This window comes from Centruroides sculpturatus, unplaced genomic scaffold (assembly GCF_000671375.1).
Source record: "Centruroides sculpturatus isolate CEXI.00-Female unplaced genomic scaffold, Cexi_2.0 scaffold27, whole genome shotgun sequence".
Taxonomy (NCBI): Eukaryota; Metazoa; Arthropoda; class Arachnida; order Scorpiones; family Buthidae; genus Centruroides; species Centruroides sculpturatus.
In genome coordinates, this window is record NW_019384318.1 from 1,110,426 (window position 1) to 1,128,645 (window position 18,220).

General features: G+C 33.7%; 3 protein-coding genes across 3 annotated transcripts in view; all 3 read left to right on the forward strand.

Moving 5' to 3' along the window:
• The window catches only part of LOC111624140 (fibrillin-1-like), a 90,250-nt gene extending 88,605 nt beyond the window's left edge, over nucleotides 1-1,645 (forward strand). The window contains exons 67-69 of the mRNA XM_023366937.1: nucleotides 22-301; nucleotides 553-782; nucleotides 883-1,645. Of these exons, the coding sequence (XP_023222705.1) occupies nucleotides 22-301; nucleotides 553-782; nucleotides 883-1,027 (655 nt within the window). The 3' untranslated portion in view covers nucleotides 1,028-1,645. The remainder of the gene's footprint in view (nucleotides 1-21; nucleotides 302-552; nucleotides 783-882) is intronic.
• Nucleotides 1,646-14,513: 12,868 nt separating this feature from the next.
• On the forward strand, nucleotides 14,514-17,702 carry LOC111624156 (sodium/glucose cotransporter 1-like). Its single transcript, XM_023366957.1, has 8 exons — nucleotides 14,514-14,597; nucleotides 15,751-15,894; nucleotides 15,969-16,074; nucleotides 16,151-16,231; nucleotides 16,302-16,522; nucleotides 17,206-17,341; nucleotides 17,423-17,530; nucleotides 17,686-17,702. Exons 2-8 carry the CDS (start codon nucleotides 15,799-15,801, stop codon nucleotides 17,700-17,702), a joined length of 765 nt encoding a protein of 254 aa, XP_023222725.1. The 5' UTR covers nucleotides 14,514-14,597; nucleotides 15,751-15,798.
• LOC111624149 (sodium/glucose cotransporter 1-like) lies at nucleotides 14,526-15,357 on the forward strand. The gene is made up of 4 exons (XM_023366946.1): nucleotides 14,526-14,741; nucleotides 14,816-14,921; nucleotides 14,998-15,078; nucleotides 15,149-15,357. Exons 1-4 carry the CDS (start codon nucleotides 14,646-14,648, stop codon nucleotides 15,355-15,357), a joined length of 492 nt encoding a protein of 163 aa, XP_023222714.1. The 5' UTR covers nucleotides 14,526-14,645.
• Nucleotides 17,703-18,220: the final 518 nt, after the last annotated feature.

Consider the following 18,220-nt stretch of genomic DNA (forward strand, 5'->3'; position numbering starts at 1 on the left):
TAAAACCAAGCAATCCCACAGCCACTGTCTGTCGACCATATCTCCGCCCGTGGGTAACGACATTCAGGACAATACTCTTGGAGGACTTCCGGTCTATCCCATTCCCGACGGAGACTCCTCTTACACCATTCCCAGCGAGAAAGTCATCTCCACCGAAGGGTGCTACTCGTGTAAACTCAACGGAAATCGACAGAAGAGGAACGTGGAAAACGCCACGATTACCGGACACCAGAAGAAATCCGAATTCAGACAGACAAAGCAGACATTGAGAAGACTGGAAAAGAGGGCCATTAACAGAATGGTATTTCATTTACTTACTCTAGTGTATAATAATGTAATAGTAAATCCGTACGAGTGAAATTCCAGACTCGTGTGGATCATTGGTGAAAAACCCCGAAGCCCTTTAAAATTAGAGTGGGAATACCTCGCAATAATGTTTCGAGTGTCGTCGGCACCCGCCATTAGAATCGATAGATAATTAATTAAAGTAGAGTGTGGATTATCGACGTGGCACCCATATAACGGAAATGAAACTGCCCTTTCTCTTTGCAGCAACATCCTCTTCCTCATCGCCTACGACATTCCAACCGTCACAAGACGTTAAACTACACCTACGAGCGATTGGTGGATTTAAAGACGCCCGTGTCCATCAGCATCCCTCTGTCGGGCACGCATCCCAAAATGAACATTCTGAAGTTAAGGCCGGCCGTCACCTACTTACAGAACAAAGAGAAGTACGACGTGGTTCTGGGAAATAACGATCTCTTTCACATGACTACCAGGTAAGATTCTCCTCCTGTACCTGTGTATAGTCGCGAAGTGATGTCGTGTTGGTTATTGTGGAAGGAATAACTAATTGCCACCTTCGTTTCCGTACGGCAGGCAGGGAGTGTCGACGCTGACGTTGAAGAAGAAGCCGGTCCGAGGGGGAGTGCATGTGCTGAAGATCCGAGGCAGTACCGGATCCTGGGGGGAGAGGAACCGGGGCAACTTCCTGGCGACGATACGCCTGACGATAACGGAATGAAGCAGGAAGTGGCCCGCCCGTCGCCTTCGGTCCCGGGCGCGGAGGAGAAGGCGCCCGGCGCCCCCGAAATTCCACCTATTTAAGTACGTCGGCGGCGCCCGGAGGCCGCGTGTACATAGTCCGTCCTCGCGACGGCCCCGTCCTCCTCCGCCCGCGCCCTAATTTATTGTCCAGACAATAAAAGTCGCAACGCTTTCTTCTACCATTTAAACCTGTACATTTGCCGTAAATTAAAATGTTTTGTCACTTTCTTATCTCCGTCTCCCTCTTTTCTTCTCCCCCTAAGAATCTTGCAGGGATGAGGAAGTCGGCGGAAAAATACCCGACTCCCACTCTCCATCCCTGGCATCCTGTAATTTTCGTCTCCTACAGTTTTGGAAGATTCCGGAGAATTAACGTTTCCGAAGGTCTTTTCGTAATTTAACACCAGCCGGCTAATCCGAACGATCTGGTACGGTAATTTTCTTCGAATTAACGAGAGAACCCGTCAAGTACCCATTGAGTGACACAACTAAACACTAGACGCAGTTTCTTGGAGAAAGAAATAGAAAAATGTCGACACCCGAAGTCTCCCGTTTACGGAATTTAGAAAACGAAAATCATACCTTAGGAACAAAGGATACACTGTGATATAACAGGAAAAGTTGTACATTTTTACAACAACTCTGACTGAAATTTTCACATCCCAATTGCTAGAAAGACACCATTTTAAATTCACCTGCCTCAGTAAAAACCCCCATTTAAAAATACACGCAACTCGTACCAATTTAGGCGAGAACAATAGCAGCTCCCAACCAGTTTTGGTTAAGAATATAGAAACAATACGGCCTAATATATTTTTTAAATACTTTATCGGCTATCATTTCATTTTTTTCTATACAAATAAAAGAAATGCTCTTACCTCTCACCCATTTTTCACGAAGCTGCCGCCATTTTCTCGATAACTTCTGTCAAATCTGCCTTGTGAACGAAACAGTATCCAGTTCTGTGATGTAAACAAATAAAACACATCTTGTTATGTAACTGAAAAATAAACAAGACGAATTTGTGTAAAATACAATAAATATTTTAAAATATATGTTTACTTTGATATAAGTAATGCTATAACAATACTATTTAGACATTATCAAAATGTTAACAGCACAATTGATAAATTATATTTGATATAAATATTTTAAAATATATTTTTACTTTGATATAAGTAATGCTATAACAATACTATTTAGACATTATCAAAATGTTAACAGCACAATGTATATGATATGTAAGATGAAAATCTAACACGAGCCTGTTATTTTGAATGTNAATCTGTAAATTAAGATTTAATTTGTTACAAGAGGGTAGGAGAGTTTTATCTCATTAAATAAATCAGATAATTTGTTACAAATACCGACAAACAACAATTAATTCTTTTAATAACAATTTAAAGATTTATTAAATTGTCAAATATAACCAAATTTCCAATCATCCTAAAGGAAAACACCTGTATATATATAAAAGGGTTTCCTGTATCAAAATAAAGGGAATAGTTGCAATCTATTCGTATCGCGTGTCACAGTTCTTTTTACTCCAATTTATATGAAAACGTTCCATATCAAATAATCCACTCCCCAAATGACGAGTTTATCAGAGAATTGTAATTAATATTGATAAGTTTTAATGTAGGGCATAGATATATATCAAATTATCAATTGTTATTTCAGTCATTCTGTTTTTTGACCCACCACTTTTACAGTCGTGAAGGAATGAGCATGGAGAAATGTCACGTGCACGGTGGCGGATTTCCCATTACACCCACCTAAACGCTAGCATTTCTTGACACCGAGGCCTTTCCGCAGCACTGCACAAGTGGTATCTTAATGGGTAGTTAGTCTGAACTTTAAATCCTTCTAGAGTCAAGCGGTGCGTTTGAATCCCCTATGCCTCTAGAATGCTCTGTAAATATATTGTCAATTCTTTGGGAAACACCTTGCATGTACGTACTGTACAGTGTATATAAATATATATATATATATGATATGTCGAGACTTTCCCCTCACTATTCGGCAATTATAATCAGTCAGAGCGAACACACGATGAGTGTGTAAAAGACCTTAGTCAAAAATTTTACGTATATTGTACGTTTTGAGTTTATATTTCTTTTATGTATATTATATTTTTGTAATTTTTTTGTGGGTTTGTACGGGGGGTGGACATGTCAAATCTATATAGACGACTTCTCGTTGTATTTAAATAATAAGCAATAAATAAAAACACCCAAATTCTTCAGGTATTTTCGCGTTATGAAATTAAGTCTTTAAGAAATTATTTTCCATAATCAAAAACATAATTTCAATCATGAATTCCGAAAGCATAAAACAAAACTGAAGTTATTTTTATTTTCTTTAGGCTCATTAACTGTTTCAATTGATTCACAATGCAGTCTGGGTGATTCCACATACTAAAAAAGATATAATTTACAGTTGTTTGCTATAACAATAGTTAGAATTTTAATGATTTACAACAATCTATACTAATATTATAAAGAGGTAATGTTTGTAAACTTTTATAAGTTTGTTTTCGAGATTATATAACTGGATAATTCGGCAATTCGTTTGGATTTAATAATCGGGTTTATGAAGAAAAACTTCATACTCGTTTGTATCTTTGCCCAATTTGCACAATCTGGCGTTACGCATTTATTGAAGCCACCGGGCGTGGTTAAAAATTAAGACAGCGTAAGCGCAATTATTCCATATATATTACTGGTTCTGACAAAGAATTTTCAGAGTCCTGCCACAAATAAGCTACGTATTGATTATCCACCCTTTGTGACGTGACATAACGAGCAAAAATTAAAAAAAAAAAAAACTAATAGGTTTAAAATGAATAAATACAAATGTATTCCGACAGTGAATGAGATATTTATGCTTTCTATTTGCAAAATTTCTTAACCTTAACACAAAATAAGAAAAAAAGTGAATTTTTTAAGGAATTTGCGGGATTTCCCGAGTTAAAAAACAACCGGGATCCCGTTTGAGAAACACTATAATATACATGTCGAAATTCCCCTCACTGGGGGGGGGAGATGGACAGGATTAAGGCACGGTAAGCCTTAATCCTGTCCATCTCCCCCCCAGTGAGAGGAATTAAAGAACTCTACTTCTATTTATACTATTTTAGAAGCATTTTTTTGCGTTTTTGATTGCGTTTTAATAGGGTACGTCAACAGAATATACACTAAAAAGGGATTTTTCGATATCCCCCCACGGGGGAAGAGTTATACATTTATAATAGATACATTTTGAGCCACAACAACGCGCGGCGGGGTCTGCTAGTAATATACATATATATGTATAACAAGGTGTAAAAACTAGAAATGACGGTACAATACACAAAGTAGTAATAGCAATGAGAGGCAAACAATATACATAAAAAAGTACACTGTTAAATATATACTCATATATTATCATCATTATCCTGAGCGTTTTATCCTTCTGTTCGAACCAGGGATTTTTTCGGGCACTAAAAATATACCACATTTGTTTGATTTAAATTTGATTCTTTCAAAAGACATCTTGTATTTCAGTTGTTTTATCAGTTTCATTAGCTGTACGTTGTATGATTTTGCAATGTACACGTAAAAAAGTGTTTTTCTTGATGTAACTGGGTGCTTCAGAAGTGTAATGTAATGCATGACACTGTCTACGGTGCATACTTTCACCAACATCACAAGAGCAAAAAATTAGTTAAAAATTACTTTTATACTGTTAAAAAAAAAGAGAAAACAAGTGTTTTCTGTTTTTTTAACAGTATAAAAGTAGGATTGTCGCAACATTAGACTGTCACCAAACTTTATCAAAAATAGTCCCCTGCATTAAGCGTTGTCTTACTGTATATATATAGGCTACATATAGGCCTATATATACAATATTACACGCATATCAATCATATTAGCGGCGAAAAAATTAAACCAAATTGTACATAATGTTCAGGATAGATAATTTACTAGTTCTTTTACACAATAAATATCCTGGCGACTTATCTTTTTGGGTGGCTTGCACTACATCTACTGTATAATCCAGGATGTTGTCCTTATTTGGCCATTTCCAATTACAACCCACTTTTCTCCATAGCCCTTGAGTATCCAACCCTTTTCTGTTTTAACATCAGTCCAGGATAAGGAACGCCTTCATAATTTATTAAAACAAACGTTCCTTCAGATAAATGTTTTAACTCGCGTTGTAATCTATCATCGATTGATTGGTAGAGGAGTGAAAAGATACACTTGATTATAATAGATAATAGTTATTTATTTCAAAATATTTATCTTTGTTTTCAATAGAAACTATAGAGTTTTCTGGACAAATGATAGTTTCAAACAAAACATAACCTAACTAAAAATGGCTGCCTAAAAGGCGAGAAAACAAACAGAGCTTCTGGGTCTTGACATTATATGGCAGCGCAGTAGGAGTATTAGAACCAAGGTCAGGACACGCTCCCGTGATTCTATGCGGCAGCGGCCATTTTGGGACTTATCGATAGACTACACTCCACACGTAGTTCCCGCTTGAGTCGACTATTATTACGTATATAATGATAGTTTTTATTTTAAAAGAAGTTTTTAGTAGTTTATTATTAATGCAGAACATGCAAACAAATATAATAATAGTAGTTCGGTTGTTGCAGTTCATTGTAACAGTGAAGGTTGCAAATTACACGAAACTTGGTATCTATATCTGATCAAAGGGGTACGAGGAGAAGGGATATAAAGGCCATTTACCTTTTATTTAAATAAATATAAAAGTAAATGGAGGCAAATTTCTTGTTATTTCTGTGAATCGTTTCGTCGTGTTACGATTTCACTGTAAATAAGTTTATAATCTTATTGTTTTAACGATGCACTTGTTTTTAATTTATCGTTCTATTTTATTGTTTTAATGGTAAAACAGTTTCCAATGTCACGGTTTTAAAATGTTATGGTTTTAACAGTGTACTTTATTATGTATATTGTTTGCCTCTCGCTGTTATTACTACTTTATGTATCGATCAGTCATATTTACAATTTTTACACCTTGTTATATATATATTGTTCTTGTAAATCATTAACATTCTAACTATTATTATAGCAAACACTATAACAATAACTGCCCCACCGTGGCTCCGCCCTGGATGACGGAATTTTCGATTATTTACCGCAATATATATACATATGGAATTCGACAATACTTACAATTGTGAAAAACAGATGGCGCTATGTTGATCGTAAAACCTCGATATTCTGTAATTGACAAACTGACAGAGATTACCATTGTTCACCAAAAGACACTTCCGAGGTGCGATTCGAAAAATCCCCAGGAATTTTTCGGGTGGTAGTCCGCCTGGATATGTCGAGTTCCGTCTCTCACCACCAGGTTCCATTGTGGGCCTGGCCAAACCCATAAAGGGGCTTACTTAAACGGGCCCTCTTAGTTCTCGCGGAGCGGAAGAGCTTTAAAAAAGCATTTCCTTCGTTTTTACTCATACGGGCCATAGATTCAGTCTATGAGTACTTAAAAATTCCGTTTAGTATTGTACGGTACAGCACTTAAATGAGCCCAATCTGAAACAGCTTAAATCTATTGTACAATACTATCTTATAATCGAGATGGGTTAATAATAGTAATAACAAGCGCAGAGTAATGTATTAACATTACTCTGTATGAAAATTTGAATTACCATACAGTACATTGCAATGAATGTACTGTACAGTACCTTACATTAATTATTTTATCATCGTAGAATTCGTCACACCGGGCCTTCAATGTCCCTCTTTTATCAAGGGTTATCATCCGATTTAACGTATAACCATTTTTGTTCGTTATATTATAAGCGACTTGATAAATATTTTCCTATGTTATTTGTAAATTCCACAGCTCGTGACAGCCGGAAAAGTTACGCAACTCGTTGCTGGATTTGTTTTTAATACGTTAACCGTAGTTAATAGGTCTAGTACTGGTTAGAACAGAAAAATAACAGTCACTATTGCTCCTCGTTTATTAATCTAGCTTTCCCCAATGATTATTTCTAGCTACGAAGCCGAAATATTCGAAACAATTTAATTAAACGTCGCTTTAAACAACACTTCGGTATACTAAAATATGTAAATAATATAAATTTAAGATAGAATTTTACTTAGGTATTCCCTATGGCGCCATCTTGTTTGTGAGGGTGACGTCTACAAATAAGGTAGCGTCTGGTGCTGCTTACACTATTACACACCGACATTGAAAAAAAAAAAAAAGAACTTTACTCACCTTTGAAATACAAGGGTATGTAACCGAATCGACGATCTTTCCGGGTCCACTAATATTCATTCGGATCAAATTAGACAAGGAAACCATCATTACGTGTCGTACGAAATTCGCCCAGTCCACAGATGTTCGACAATTCACGTCGCACTCAACGTACATTCTATGCAAATTAGATACCAGACAAACGAAAAGTAGTACCCCAAGAAATCTTCCCAAATTTGCCTTTAAAAGTACCTTCAAATGCCGAAATGTTCACCTTGCATTTATGAAATCGAAAAGCTTTGTACGGTATAAAAACAGCATCTGTTATCCAGTGATGAGGCCGAAGAAACAAGGCGAAATACATATGAATAAGGAAAAAACATAAATAAAAAATAGCCACCATAAGGAATTCCATTGAATAATTTATTATTAAATTTTAAATAAATATATTTAGCTCAAATGTAAAAATGACAAATAATTCGTTTCTTACGTTGCATCTCCATGGATTCTGACGAGAATCCAATATGGCGCCATAATGAGGATGTTTCGAATTCACAGAATCGAGAGTAAATTACGTATTATCCAAATTTATTTCGATGGAACTTATTTTAATAAATGAAATATAGTAATTTAGATAATTATATAGTTATATATCTAACAAGAAAAAGCAATGTATTAATGTCAATGACGTGTTACTTTCGGGATAATTTATTTATATAGTGTTGTACATCTTTAAACTTCTTCTTCCTTGTGCACAAGAGGGCCTTTTTAGCCAGCCATTATGGGTTCGCCAGGCCACAATGGGGTGACTTATCGGGAGGGAAAATTCCTAGGTATTTCGACCCATCGGGATTCGATCCTCGGGTCTTCAAAGTGTAGGTTATATATTATCCTACCGCCAGTACAGCCACTAAACTCAAAAAAAAATCGATATCGACTTACACAATAAAATTTTATGTAATTCGTTTGGAAAAAAAAAAACATTACTATTGAAAAGAATTTTTGAAATGAAACAATAATTCATGGTCAAACACGCCAATTTATTGTATTTGAAAAAACGGTAAAAAATGCCGTTACAGGATGTATTTTAAATTGAATAAAAGAAGTTTTTGGGGGAAAATTTACTCTAAAATCTACCAAATTCATTCACAGGAAGCCGTGTAAAACGATTTGAATAGAATCACCTTGTGGAAATTAAACAGTTTTTCTATTAAAACGAGTTACTGGTTTCATTTTTTTAACATTTTACGTAAGTATTTAAAGTATTTTTGTACAGCAAAACCGGAATTTAAATATACAAAAAATACAAGTTTTCCCGTATCATGTCTCTCAACGGAAGTTCACAATAAAACGATATAACTTAATATATGTACGTAATTGTATCTGGCATAAAGATGCTATACAATCGTGTGAAGATTGTGTTTCATTTTGTCGAAACCCGAATTTTAGGTAGAACTATCGTTCTTCATAACTCTCCGATCGTTCGTTTCGGCCCATTGAGGATCGGACCCATTCGTAAAATTGACCCGTTTTATTCATTAAATGATAGTTATAGCCAGACATTAGCGTATTAAGACTTTGTGATGGTCGTAGTTATACCGTTTATGTCACGATACGTGCTTCCACGCGATTATAAACACTGATACTATATGAACGGAAGGCCAAGATGGCCGAGCAGTTAAGGTGTCAGCCTATATATATTTTGGGTGATCCGTGGTTAATCGTGGGAGGGTCATTTCTGAAGAAAGATTGACGAACTAGTCGTGCAGACATACTCGTCACGTTTCACTACTCGTCTTTTCTTCATTTAAATAGCTTTTTAACGGGTGACTCCACCTTTCCATTTGTTGAGCGCCATTCTTTCTTCACAGCAAAAATACCCGAAAGTGACACACACAGTCAGAACAAAAGTCTGCTGAACTACTGTCCCAGCCTTAAGCGTTGCCTTTTCTTATTACTTTTGAAATAACATAAGAAATTTGAAGCTATCCGCCATTTTTGAAGAATGTCAAATAGACTACTGTATATTTTTCAACAAAACCGATGGAGATTTTAAGTATTTATTATTAAAATAAAGCTATTTTAGTGCTAGAATCATGAAACAATGGGTTGAAGTACTTAATATTGACCTTAGAATACATTGTAATATCCATCAAGTTTTAAAATATTTTCGGGTGCTTGATCCCTCGAACCCTCAGCTTTATGAACTTGCTACGCTCGCCAGACTATTAATAATTTTAGCGGCTTGATTCTCGAATCTTTCGTTGTTGCGTGGCTTAATAGTTCTATAGTCCTATCTCAGCCCTTATCCACTCGAATATATAGAAAATTAGCCAAGGTCTAGAGGGTCGCTGCCCTTGCAAGACCCTCTGGAAAAGGCATATTTCGAGAAGTATCACTAAAGTATTAATTAATTAATTTTTTAGAGAATACAGAAGGATATTTATAAACTATACTTCGATAGTATAGGCCAAAGCAACACAAGGGAGATCTGCAAAAGGAAATGCCTCCAGGAAATACTATCTATAGTAAACTGCAAATCTCAAAAGCTCGTACGAGTAACATACCGCGGGTTCCTTTTATTAATAAAGACAGTCTTAAAGCTTTTATTTTTTTTATTAGTAAAAATTACGCCAATTTATAGGAGGTAAGAACCACTATGAACACCTAAATTAACTCCGAGCAAAGGAAAAAAGATCCACTTTCCTCCCTTCGATGGCATTGCGAATGGCCTATATTTAGGCGAAGAAAAACTCGAGAAAGGCGCTAACCCCTCAACATTGTTGGGAGGATTTTTGCCTAAACAAAATGGGTATTTTTTGGGGGGGGTTTAGTGGTTTTATGGTGCCAAACTATCGTTAATTTTTTCGCGTTAGTTTCTTATATTCTCTTGCAAATTCGGTAAATATAACAAACCACCCTAGTTATTAATTGAAATGATTTAAATAATTAAATTACAATGTCTTATATCGATCGATACTTACAAATTCGAAACAGGATCGATCAATAAGCTAAAGAATGAAGTTGGTAAGAAGGAAAGGAAAAGAAAAGACATAAAAAATCCTCCGAATTTTAATTTTGTCAAAGAAGCTCATCGGTTTTTATAACAGATCCTCTGTCATTTTTTTTTTAAAGAAATTATGCATAATTTGAGGATATTTATGACCTTCACGTGTCAAATTCCGATAGAAAATAATTCAGAAATGCCTAGATTAGAAGTAGAGAAAGACGATAGTCCGGACTATATTAACATCGTTTCAATTGTAACTAAATCTTCTTTACATTGCTAAACACAGGCCAGAAAGACTATAGTTACGATTGATACAATTGACAAATTGAAAGCACTTGATACTACGGCAAATTATGTCACTTTATTAAATACAATTAGTGTCGACAGTTTGCCTCATGACTTTATCATGTCCATATAAAGCCAAGTGACACAAATAAGTTTATATTTTCCTCGTGACTCATACAGAACAGAAAGTAAACGTAAAGAATAAGGGTATACACTGGTATTCGACGATAACACGCGGTTTATAATACGAAATCTTTCAAACAAATGCGAAAAATTTGCAAGATTTGATCGATTCATTTGCCACTCGTAACAATGAAGGGACGTCCATGACACACATAGATAAAACATAATAAATTATAAAAGATAATATTCACAAATATCTCTAGTAGACCGAATAATTGAAATTCGATAGAAACTATCAAAGAAATGAATATAGTGAGTGAACGATGCCGATAAGAAAACTATAGGCCTTATATGAACGTAATTAAAAATCAGATAATAATTGTCACTTAATGTTAATTCTAATTAATCGATAGATTCATTAAGGAAATCCTCGTTAATTAAACTACTTAATTAAACTGTTATTGGAAAAATGTTTAGTAAAAATCTAACTGATTAAGGAACCAATTCTCTTACTAATCAATTAAAATTGCTACAATATAATTTACATTTAAAGGATTAAAAATAAAATATAGAAAACTTTCTAAACTTTGTACGTCTTCAGAACTTCATATATAACACGATAATTGCTTATAAATGTGTTATAGATCAACACAAGGCCTATTATATTAGCTAACTCCAACCCTACTCAATTATAACCTAATCGTAGATATAATATAAATCCTAATATATATAATACAAGTCTTAAATTAAAAATTAAGGCTATTATTATAACAAATGTTAGAGCCTGTCTTATCCCATCTTATCATAGATCCACCTCCATCTCTTCATTCAATGAATTGTATTAGATTTTATATCACAAAAAAACTTAATTTATAAAGTACAGAATACGTTCTAGACCTTAAAATATACATTTCATCCCGGTTCTTTTATATCTTAAGAGAATTCAGAGTTAAAAAAACACATAAAAAACAGTATCATTTGAACCATGAGCATGTTAATCAAATCTTACTTAAGAGTAGTTACTTAGAATGTAAGTGGGTTNTTACTTAAATAATAAATCATATGATATTTAGTATTTAAGATGTCTACTCAGACTTATTTTATTAATAGGACTTATTATACCGACGACTTGGTTCAGCAAATTTAAGAAAACTTATCAGAAAAAACAGTCTTTATTTTTCACTCCTTTTTACATAAAAATACAAAGTATAATTGAGTTACAAAAATCTGGTATTTTTTTCCTATATATATATATATATATAAATTTTTTTCTAAGCTACTCCTAGAGATCAAAGATACCGTTTAGATATATTAACTCCCTTAATTTGTTGACAGTCGAGTGTCTTTGTAAGAAGGAGTTGAACGAACGAAACGATAGATCTTCGTTTAACAGGAAGAAGAAGAAGAAAGGGGGGAAGGAGACGAAAAAAGGGAAAAAATAAATAAAATCTACTTCCCTTCCTGCGCGACGAACGAATTTAGGAAGTAGTAAAGTGGTTACAAACCACTATAAAAAAATGGCCACGTTGTGTAGAAAGAAACAAACCTGGTCGCTCCTAATTATTATTGAAAATAGAGGAGGGGGTAGAGATCCATTGTCAGTTGCGTCATGAGTTGCGGTGAGTTTGGTAAAGTGAAGGACATAACAGTTAACGTTTTAGAGTTGCGGTTATGCAGCTATAATATGGAGAAGTTCGTAATTACTAACGCTCAGTTCCTTATTGTACGGGCCAAGGACGTTACTTACTGAATTCAACTTGGGTTTTATACTTAGAAAAATCTTTTATATTTTCAAACAGTTCGATGTTACAACGAGGTAAGCCAAGTTTTGATTTACTTTTATAAATTGATATTGGAATATTTCCAACGTTTAGCCGTGTGTGTGTGTTTGTGTGTGTGTGTGTTACTTACTAAACTCCGTTTTAATAAATTGTAAAGCAAGTAAAATTCTCTTTAATTAAGAAAAATGTTACTGTAGATGTATAAAATGTTAATTTACTCTTAACAGTTATTTAGATTTATTCTACTCTATTTTTAAGAGTTGAGAGAAAATTTAATAATATTTCCAGTCGCTCAGATTATTATAAATTTTAATTAAAGTTTTGATACTTTAAAACACCCGTTTTGTAACTTTTAATTACTTTAAAGTGTCTCCCTTCGTCTACTTGTTTTTTTTTTTAACGTAAAAGGAAGCCCAAAAGTCGGTTTACAGCTAAATACCAGGCGCGATTGTTAATGAGAATCGTCAACCGATCATCTTCTTTCGCAAAAATTGCTGGGAAAGTACAGTCGACCCCCTATAACACTGTTGATTTTTCCGTTTTATATGAATTCCTTGTTGTACGAGTCACTTAGAATTTATACATACGTGAGCCGTTCACAACCTGGCACACGTGTTTGTAAAATCTAAGTGACTCGTACAACGTAGAATTCATATAAAATGGAAAAATCAACAGTGTTATAGGGGGGGGTCGACTGTAAATACTAATTGGTGTATATTTTCCGTTAATTATTCGAATAAGTGAGAAATTTAGTTAACTGACTTTTGAACCACCTTGTATGCGTGGAATTTCCAGTTACAATAGCCAAAAACACCAGCATTTTAAGGTGGGTAAATACCCCCAAATGGTCCCACTTAGAAAAGGTTTCTCATATGAGAGGTTTTACTGTACATGGTTTATCTGGTTTATACGTAAACCCGACATTAGTTATGGCTGTAATCTGTAAAATACAAAACCCTCCTCATTCACTAAATAATAATAAATTTAAAAGTCTAAGGCCTTGTGTTACAGGCCCCAAGTGTTGTGTATTGGAAATATGTTGCCATATGTATGTACTGTAAGTTAGTTGTGAGTATTAATGCATGTTAAACACAGGTACAGTACAACATGTTCAGGACGTATTCTAACTTAAAAATTATATTAATTCTAATTAAATTCGTACGACTTAATTAAGCATTATAAGCTACTTAAGATTAATATAAGGTTTTACAAGTTTAAATGATCAATATGAGGCTTTTTAATCGTGTAAAATTTAATTTAGCAAAAGAGTTAAATGAACTTTAATTAGTTCAATGATGGAGACACAATTAATTAAAATAAAAATCCGGCAACGAGTGGTGTAACTTTCTCGGCAAAAATATGTGCAACCCCGTCTCTTATGGGATTTCATTGTAAAAACTTTGATTAATTATTAGAAAACGGCAAAAAAGCTTAAATTTCAGGTGGAGATGAGTTTTATAAAAGAAAAAAAGAATTTAAAATGCTAATAACGAGTAAAATCTTCATTAAAAGTCCGATTCCACTCGAGATATAACACATCACCCCTTCTATCTCCTTACACTTTCGACGTTTAACCTCCAAAATTTAATGACATCAGTGCCTCTAATACACAAACCTCCTAGCAAATTTTCAGAGATTTTCGGCATAACGCAAAGGAGTTACTAAGCTTCAGATTGGGTGTACAAAATTGTGTACACACAACACACTTAACACAAACACAATACAAGCACAATATATGCACAATACAAGCACAATACAAGCACAACACAAGCACAATACAAGCACAATATATGCACAACACAAGCACAATACAACCACATTACAACCACAATACAACCATAACCCAAACACAATGCACAGTACAAACATAATACAAACACAATACAGGCACAATACAACCATAACCCAAACACAATGCATGCACAGTACAAACTTAACACAAACACAATACAGGCACAATACACACACAAAAGAACAACTAGACATTTTTACATTTCTCGATGTTTCAAAGTACCCCAAGTCCAAAAATAAAAAATTTGGGGGATCATTTTGACCGATTGCCATACTTTCAGTTAGGAAAGTAAAATATATATATATATTAAAATTAATTTTAGAAGATAATAGAACTTAAATTTTAATTATAATTTTACAACTAGGTATACACGATGCCAGAATATCTCAGGAAACGTTTCGGAGGCCAAAGAATCAGGATATATTTATCAGTTCTCGCTCTTCTCTTATACGTATTTACTAAAATTTCGGTAAGTTTTAAGGGTAACAATTGAAAATAATTCATAATTCATTCATAATTTTAATATTTCAAAAACAATTTTAGGCTGATTTATACGCTGGAGCCATATTCATCAATCAGTCGATTAAGCTGGAGTTATACAGTTCAGTTCTAACCTTATTAGTAATATCGGCGCTGTTTACCATATCCGGTATGTAAATTTAATAAACCTTAACCCGTCCTTACGATCCCTACACGACATTAATGTGATATTTAAATAATTTTAGGAGGTTTAACGGCGGTTATGTGGACAGATTCGGCTCAGACTGTGTTAATGCTCATAGGTGCCTTCGTTTTAATGATACTGAGTAAGTACAAATTGTAACGCGATAAAATTAATTATAATTAAGTTTTAATTGTGTTTTAATTGTTTTTAAGGTTTTATTAGAGTCGGAGGTTACACCGAATTACTCGAGAAATTTGCTATGGCTCAACCCAATGATAGTTATATAGGGTATGGCATAGATAATAAGTCTTGCAGTTTGCCACCCGACAATTACAAGCATCTTTTAAGAAGCGCGAGCGATCCAGAATTACCTTGGACCGGAATTACCTTTGGCTTGACAATATCAGCAGTCTGNAAATAAAATCAAATTTATTGCTACTTTTTTTACAGAAATAAATCATAAAATATACGATAAAAACTTTTATTAAACATTAAAAAAATGGAAAAAATATGAAAATTCTTGCTTAAATATTAAAAAATAATTTTTATAGATTTTAAAACTATTTTCTTACATTTAAAATGTAAAATAAAAAGGTGATTTTGAACAGATACAGTATGAAAATATGCCCTTTAGATAGACAAATATAATTGCACAGCTGTTTCTAAGCATGATTTGAATTAATGAAGTAAAGCATGTACATGATTCACCTGTTTTCTTAGAATTTCCTAACATCAGCTGCACATAAAGAAATGTATATAAATCATGTTTCATATTTAAAAAAATATATATATATATTAAAATTAATTTTAGAAGATAATAGAACTTAAATTTTAATTATAATTTTACAACTAGGTATACACGATGCCAGAATATCTCAGGAAACGTTTCGGAGGCCAAAGAATCAGGATATATTTATCAGTTCTCGCTCTTCTCTTATACGTATTTACTAAAATTTCGGTAAGTTTTAAGGGTAACAATTGAAAATAATTCATAATTCATTCATAATTTTAATATTTCAAAAACAATTTTAGGCTGATTTATACGCTGGAGCCATATTCATCAATCAGTCGATTAAGCTGGAGTTATACAGTTCAGTTCTAACCTTATTAGTAATATCGGCGCTGTTTACCATATCCGGTATGTAAATTTAATAAACCTTAACCCGTCCTTACGATCCCTACACGACATTAATGTGATATTTAAATAATTTTAGGAGGTTTAACGGCGGTTATGTGGACAGATTCGGCTCAGACCGTGTTAATGCTCATAGGTGCCTTCGTTTTAATGATACTGAGTAAGTACAAATTGTAACGCGATAAAATTAATTATAATTAAGTTTTAATTGTGTTTTAATTGTTTTTAAGGTTTTATTAGAGTCGGAGGTTACACCGAATTACTCGAGAAATTTGCTATGGCTCAACCCAATGATAGTTATATAGGGTATGGCATAGATAATAAGTCTTGCAGTTTGCCACCCGACAATTACAAGCATCTTTTAAGAAGCGCGAGCGATCCAGAATTACCTTGGACCGGAATTACCTTTGGCTTGACAATATCAGCAGTCTGGTATTGGTGCTCTGACCAGGTATGTGATTACAGTAACTTAACAATACTCTTGTTATAAATTAGTAGAATCAGGCTTGATTTACACTTAATTTATAAAATACAAGAGGCTCTTCCGGCTCACAGTGGCCGAGTGAATAGAACCAGTGAACAATGGTATCTGGTCACGGGTTTCTTGACGTTTGTAACATCTAAATAAGAGCCAGTTTCATGTAGAAAGTCCTCCCAGGAGGAATACCGCTCACGAGTTGAGTTGCAGTATATAAATAAGAGGTCTTTCACCAAGTAATGAATTTAAATATATGAGGTCCTCCGTTGTAGTTTGTTTAGCTTATACAGAGGACTTAATTTGTCATTATGTAGCAGGCAACATGCACTTTTAAGTAGTGATTACTTCATTATAATTAATTCGCGCGCCATTCTTTTATACAAAAAAAGTACAGTCAAACCTCCCATAATGGCGGCCATTTTGGGGTAACATTTCTTTTTGAAATATACAACTTCAAACAATGTTATTTTTTTTTATGTTCTAGTCAGTGGCCAATAATCAGGGGTTCGACTGTGCTCTGTTATTGTTAGGTTGTTATAGTAACAAATTTAACGAGGTTTTTTAGAATCCAATTTCTTGGAAACGTTCAGAATGAAGTTCAAATTCGCCAATAAAAGGTTACAAATTAAAAATTAACGTATTTAATTATATAACAGGTCATAGTCCAGAGAGCTTTGTCAGCTAGAAGCATGGTTCACGCTAAAGCCGGATGTATACTTGCTGGTTATCTGAAGTTACTACCACTTTACCTTTTGGTACTCCCAGGAATGGCTGCTCGCATATTGTTCCCAGGTTCATATTTTCATATTTATTTACGTTTTTTTTATTACCTTTAGCGAGAAATACTAAAAAAATAGTGTATTACAATTAAAGATATCGTCGCTTGCTCCGATCCAAAAAAATGCGAAGAGGCTTGCGGAATTAAAACTGGATGCACCAATGTAGCATATCCTATGTTAGTTCTTAACCTTATGCCAGCAGGTAACGTATTGANAAGTGATATTTTCTATATTTTTCAATGTATTTTTGATGTTCTTTTTTATTAAAATTATATTATGATGTATTAATGCCTAGACTTATATTTATAATATGTTTCTATGCAATAATTCTAAGCATTAATTGTTATTTTTTTTTAGGCATTCTCGGATGTTAATAATGCTTTTGGCGTTAATATCTAAGCTTTAGCATTTTATTATTTTTTTTTTTAGGTATAATATTAGGCTATTTTCACCATATATTTTAAGCATTTTTAGGTATTAATATTAGGCTATTTTCACCATATATTTTAAGCATTTTTAGGTATTAATATCAGGCTATTTTCACCATATATTTTAGGCATTTTTAGGTATTAATATTAGGCCATTTTCATCTTATCTTTAGGCATTTTTAGGTATTAATATCAGGCTATTTTCATCTTATTTTTAGGCCTTTTTAGGTATTAATATCAGGCTATTTTCACCATATATTTTAGGCATTTTTAGGTATTAATATCACGCTATTTTCATCTTATCTTAAAGCACTTCTAGGCAATATTATTTAAATTATTCGTCGTATTCTCAGCATTTTCAGGCATTAACATCCACCAAAATTTCACCATATTATTCAATCATTAACCTTAGGAATTATCCCCATATTTATACACAAATATACATTAAAAAAAGGGAGCGAATT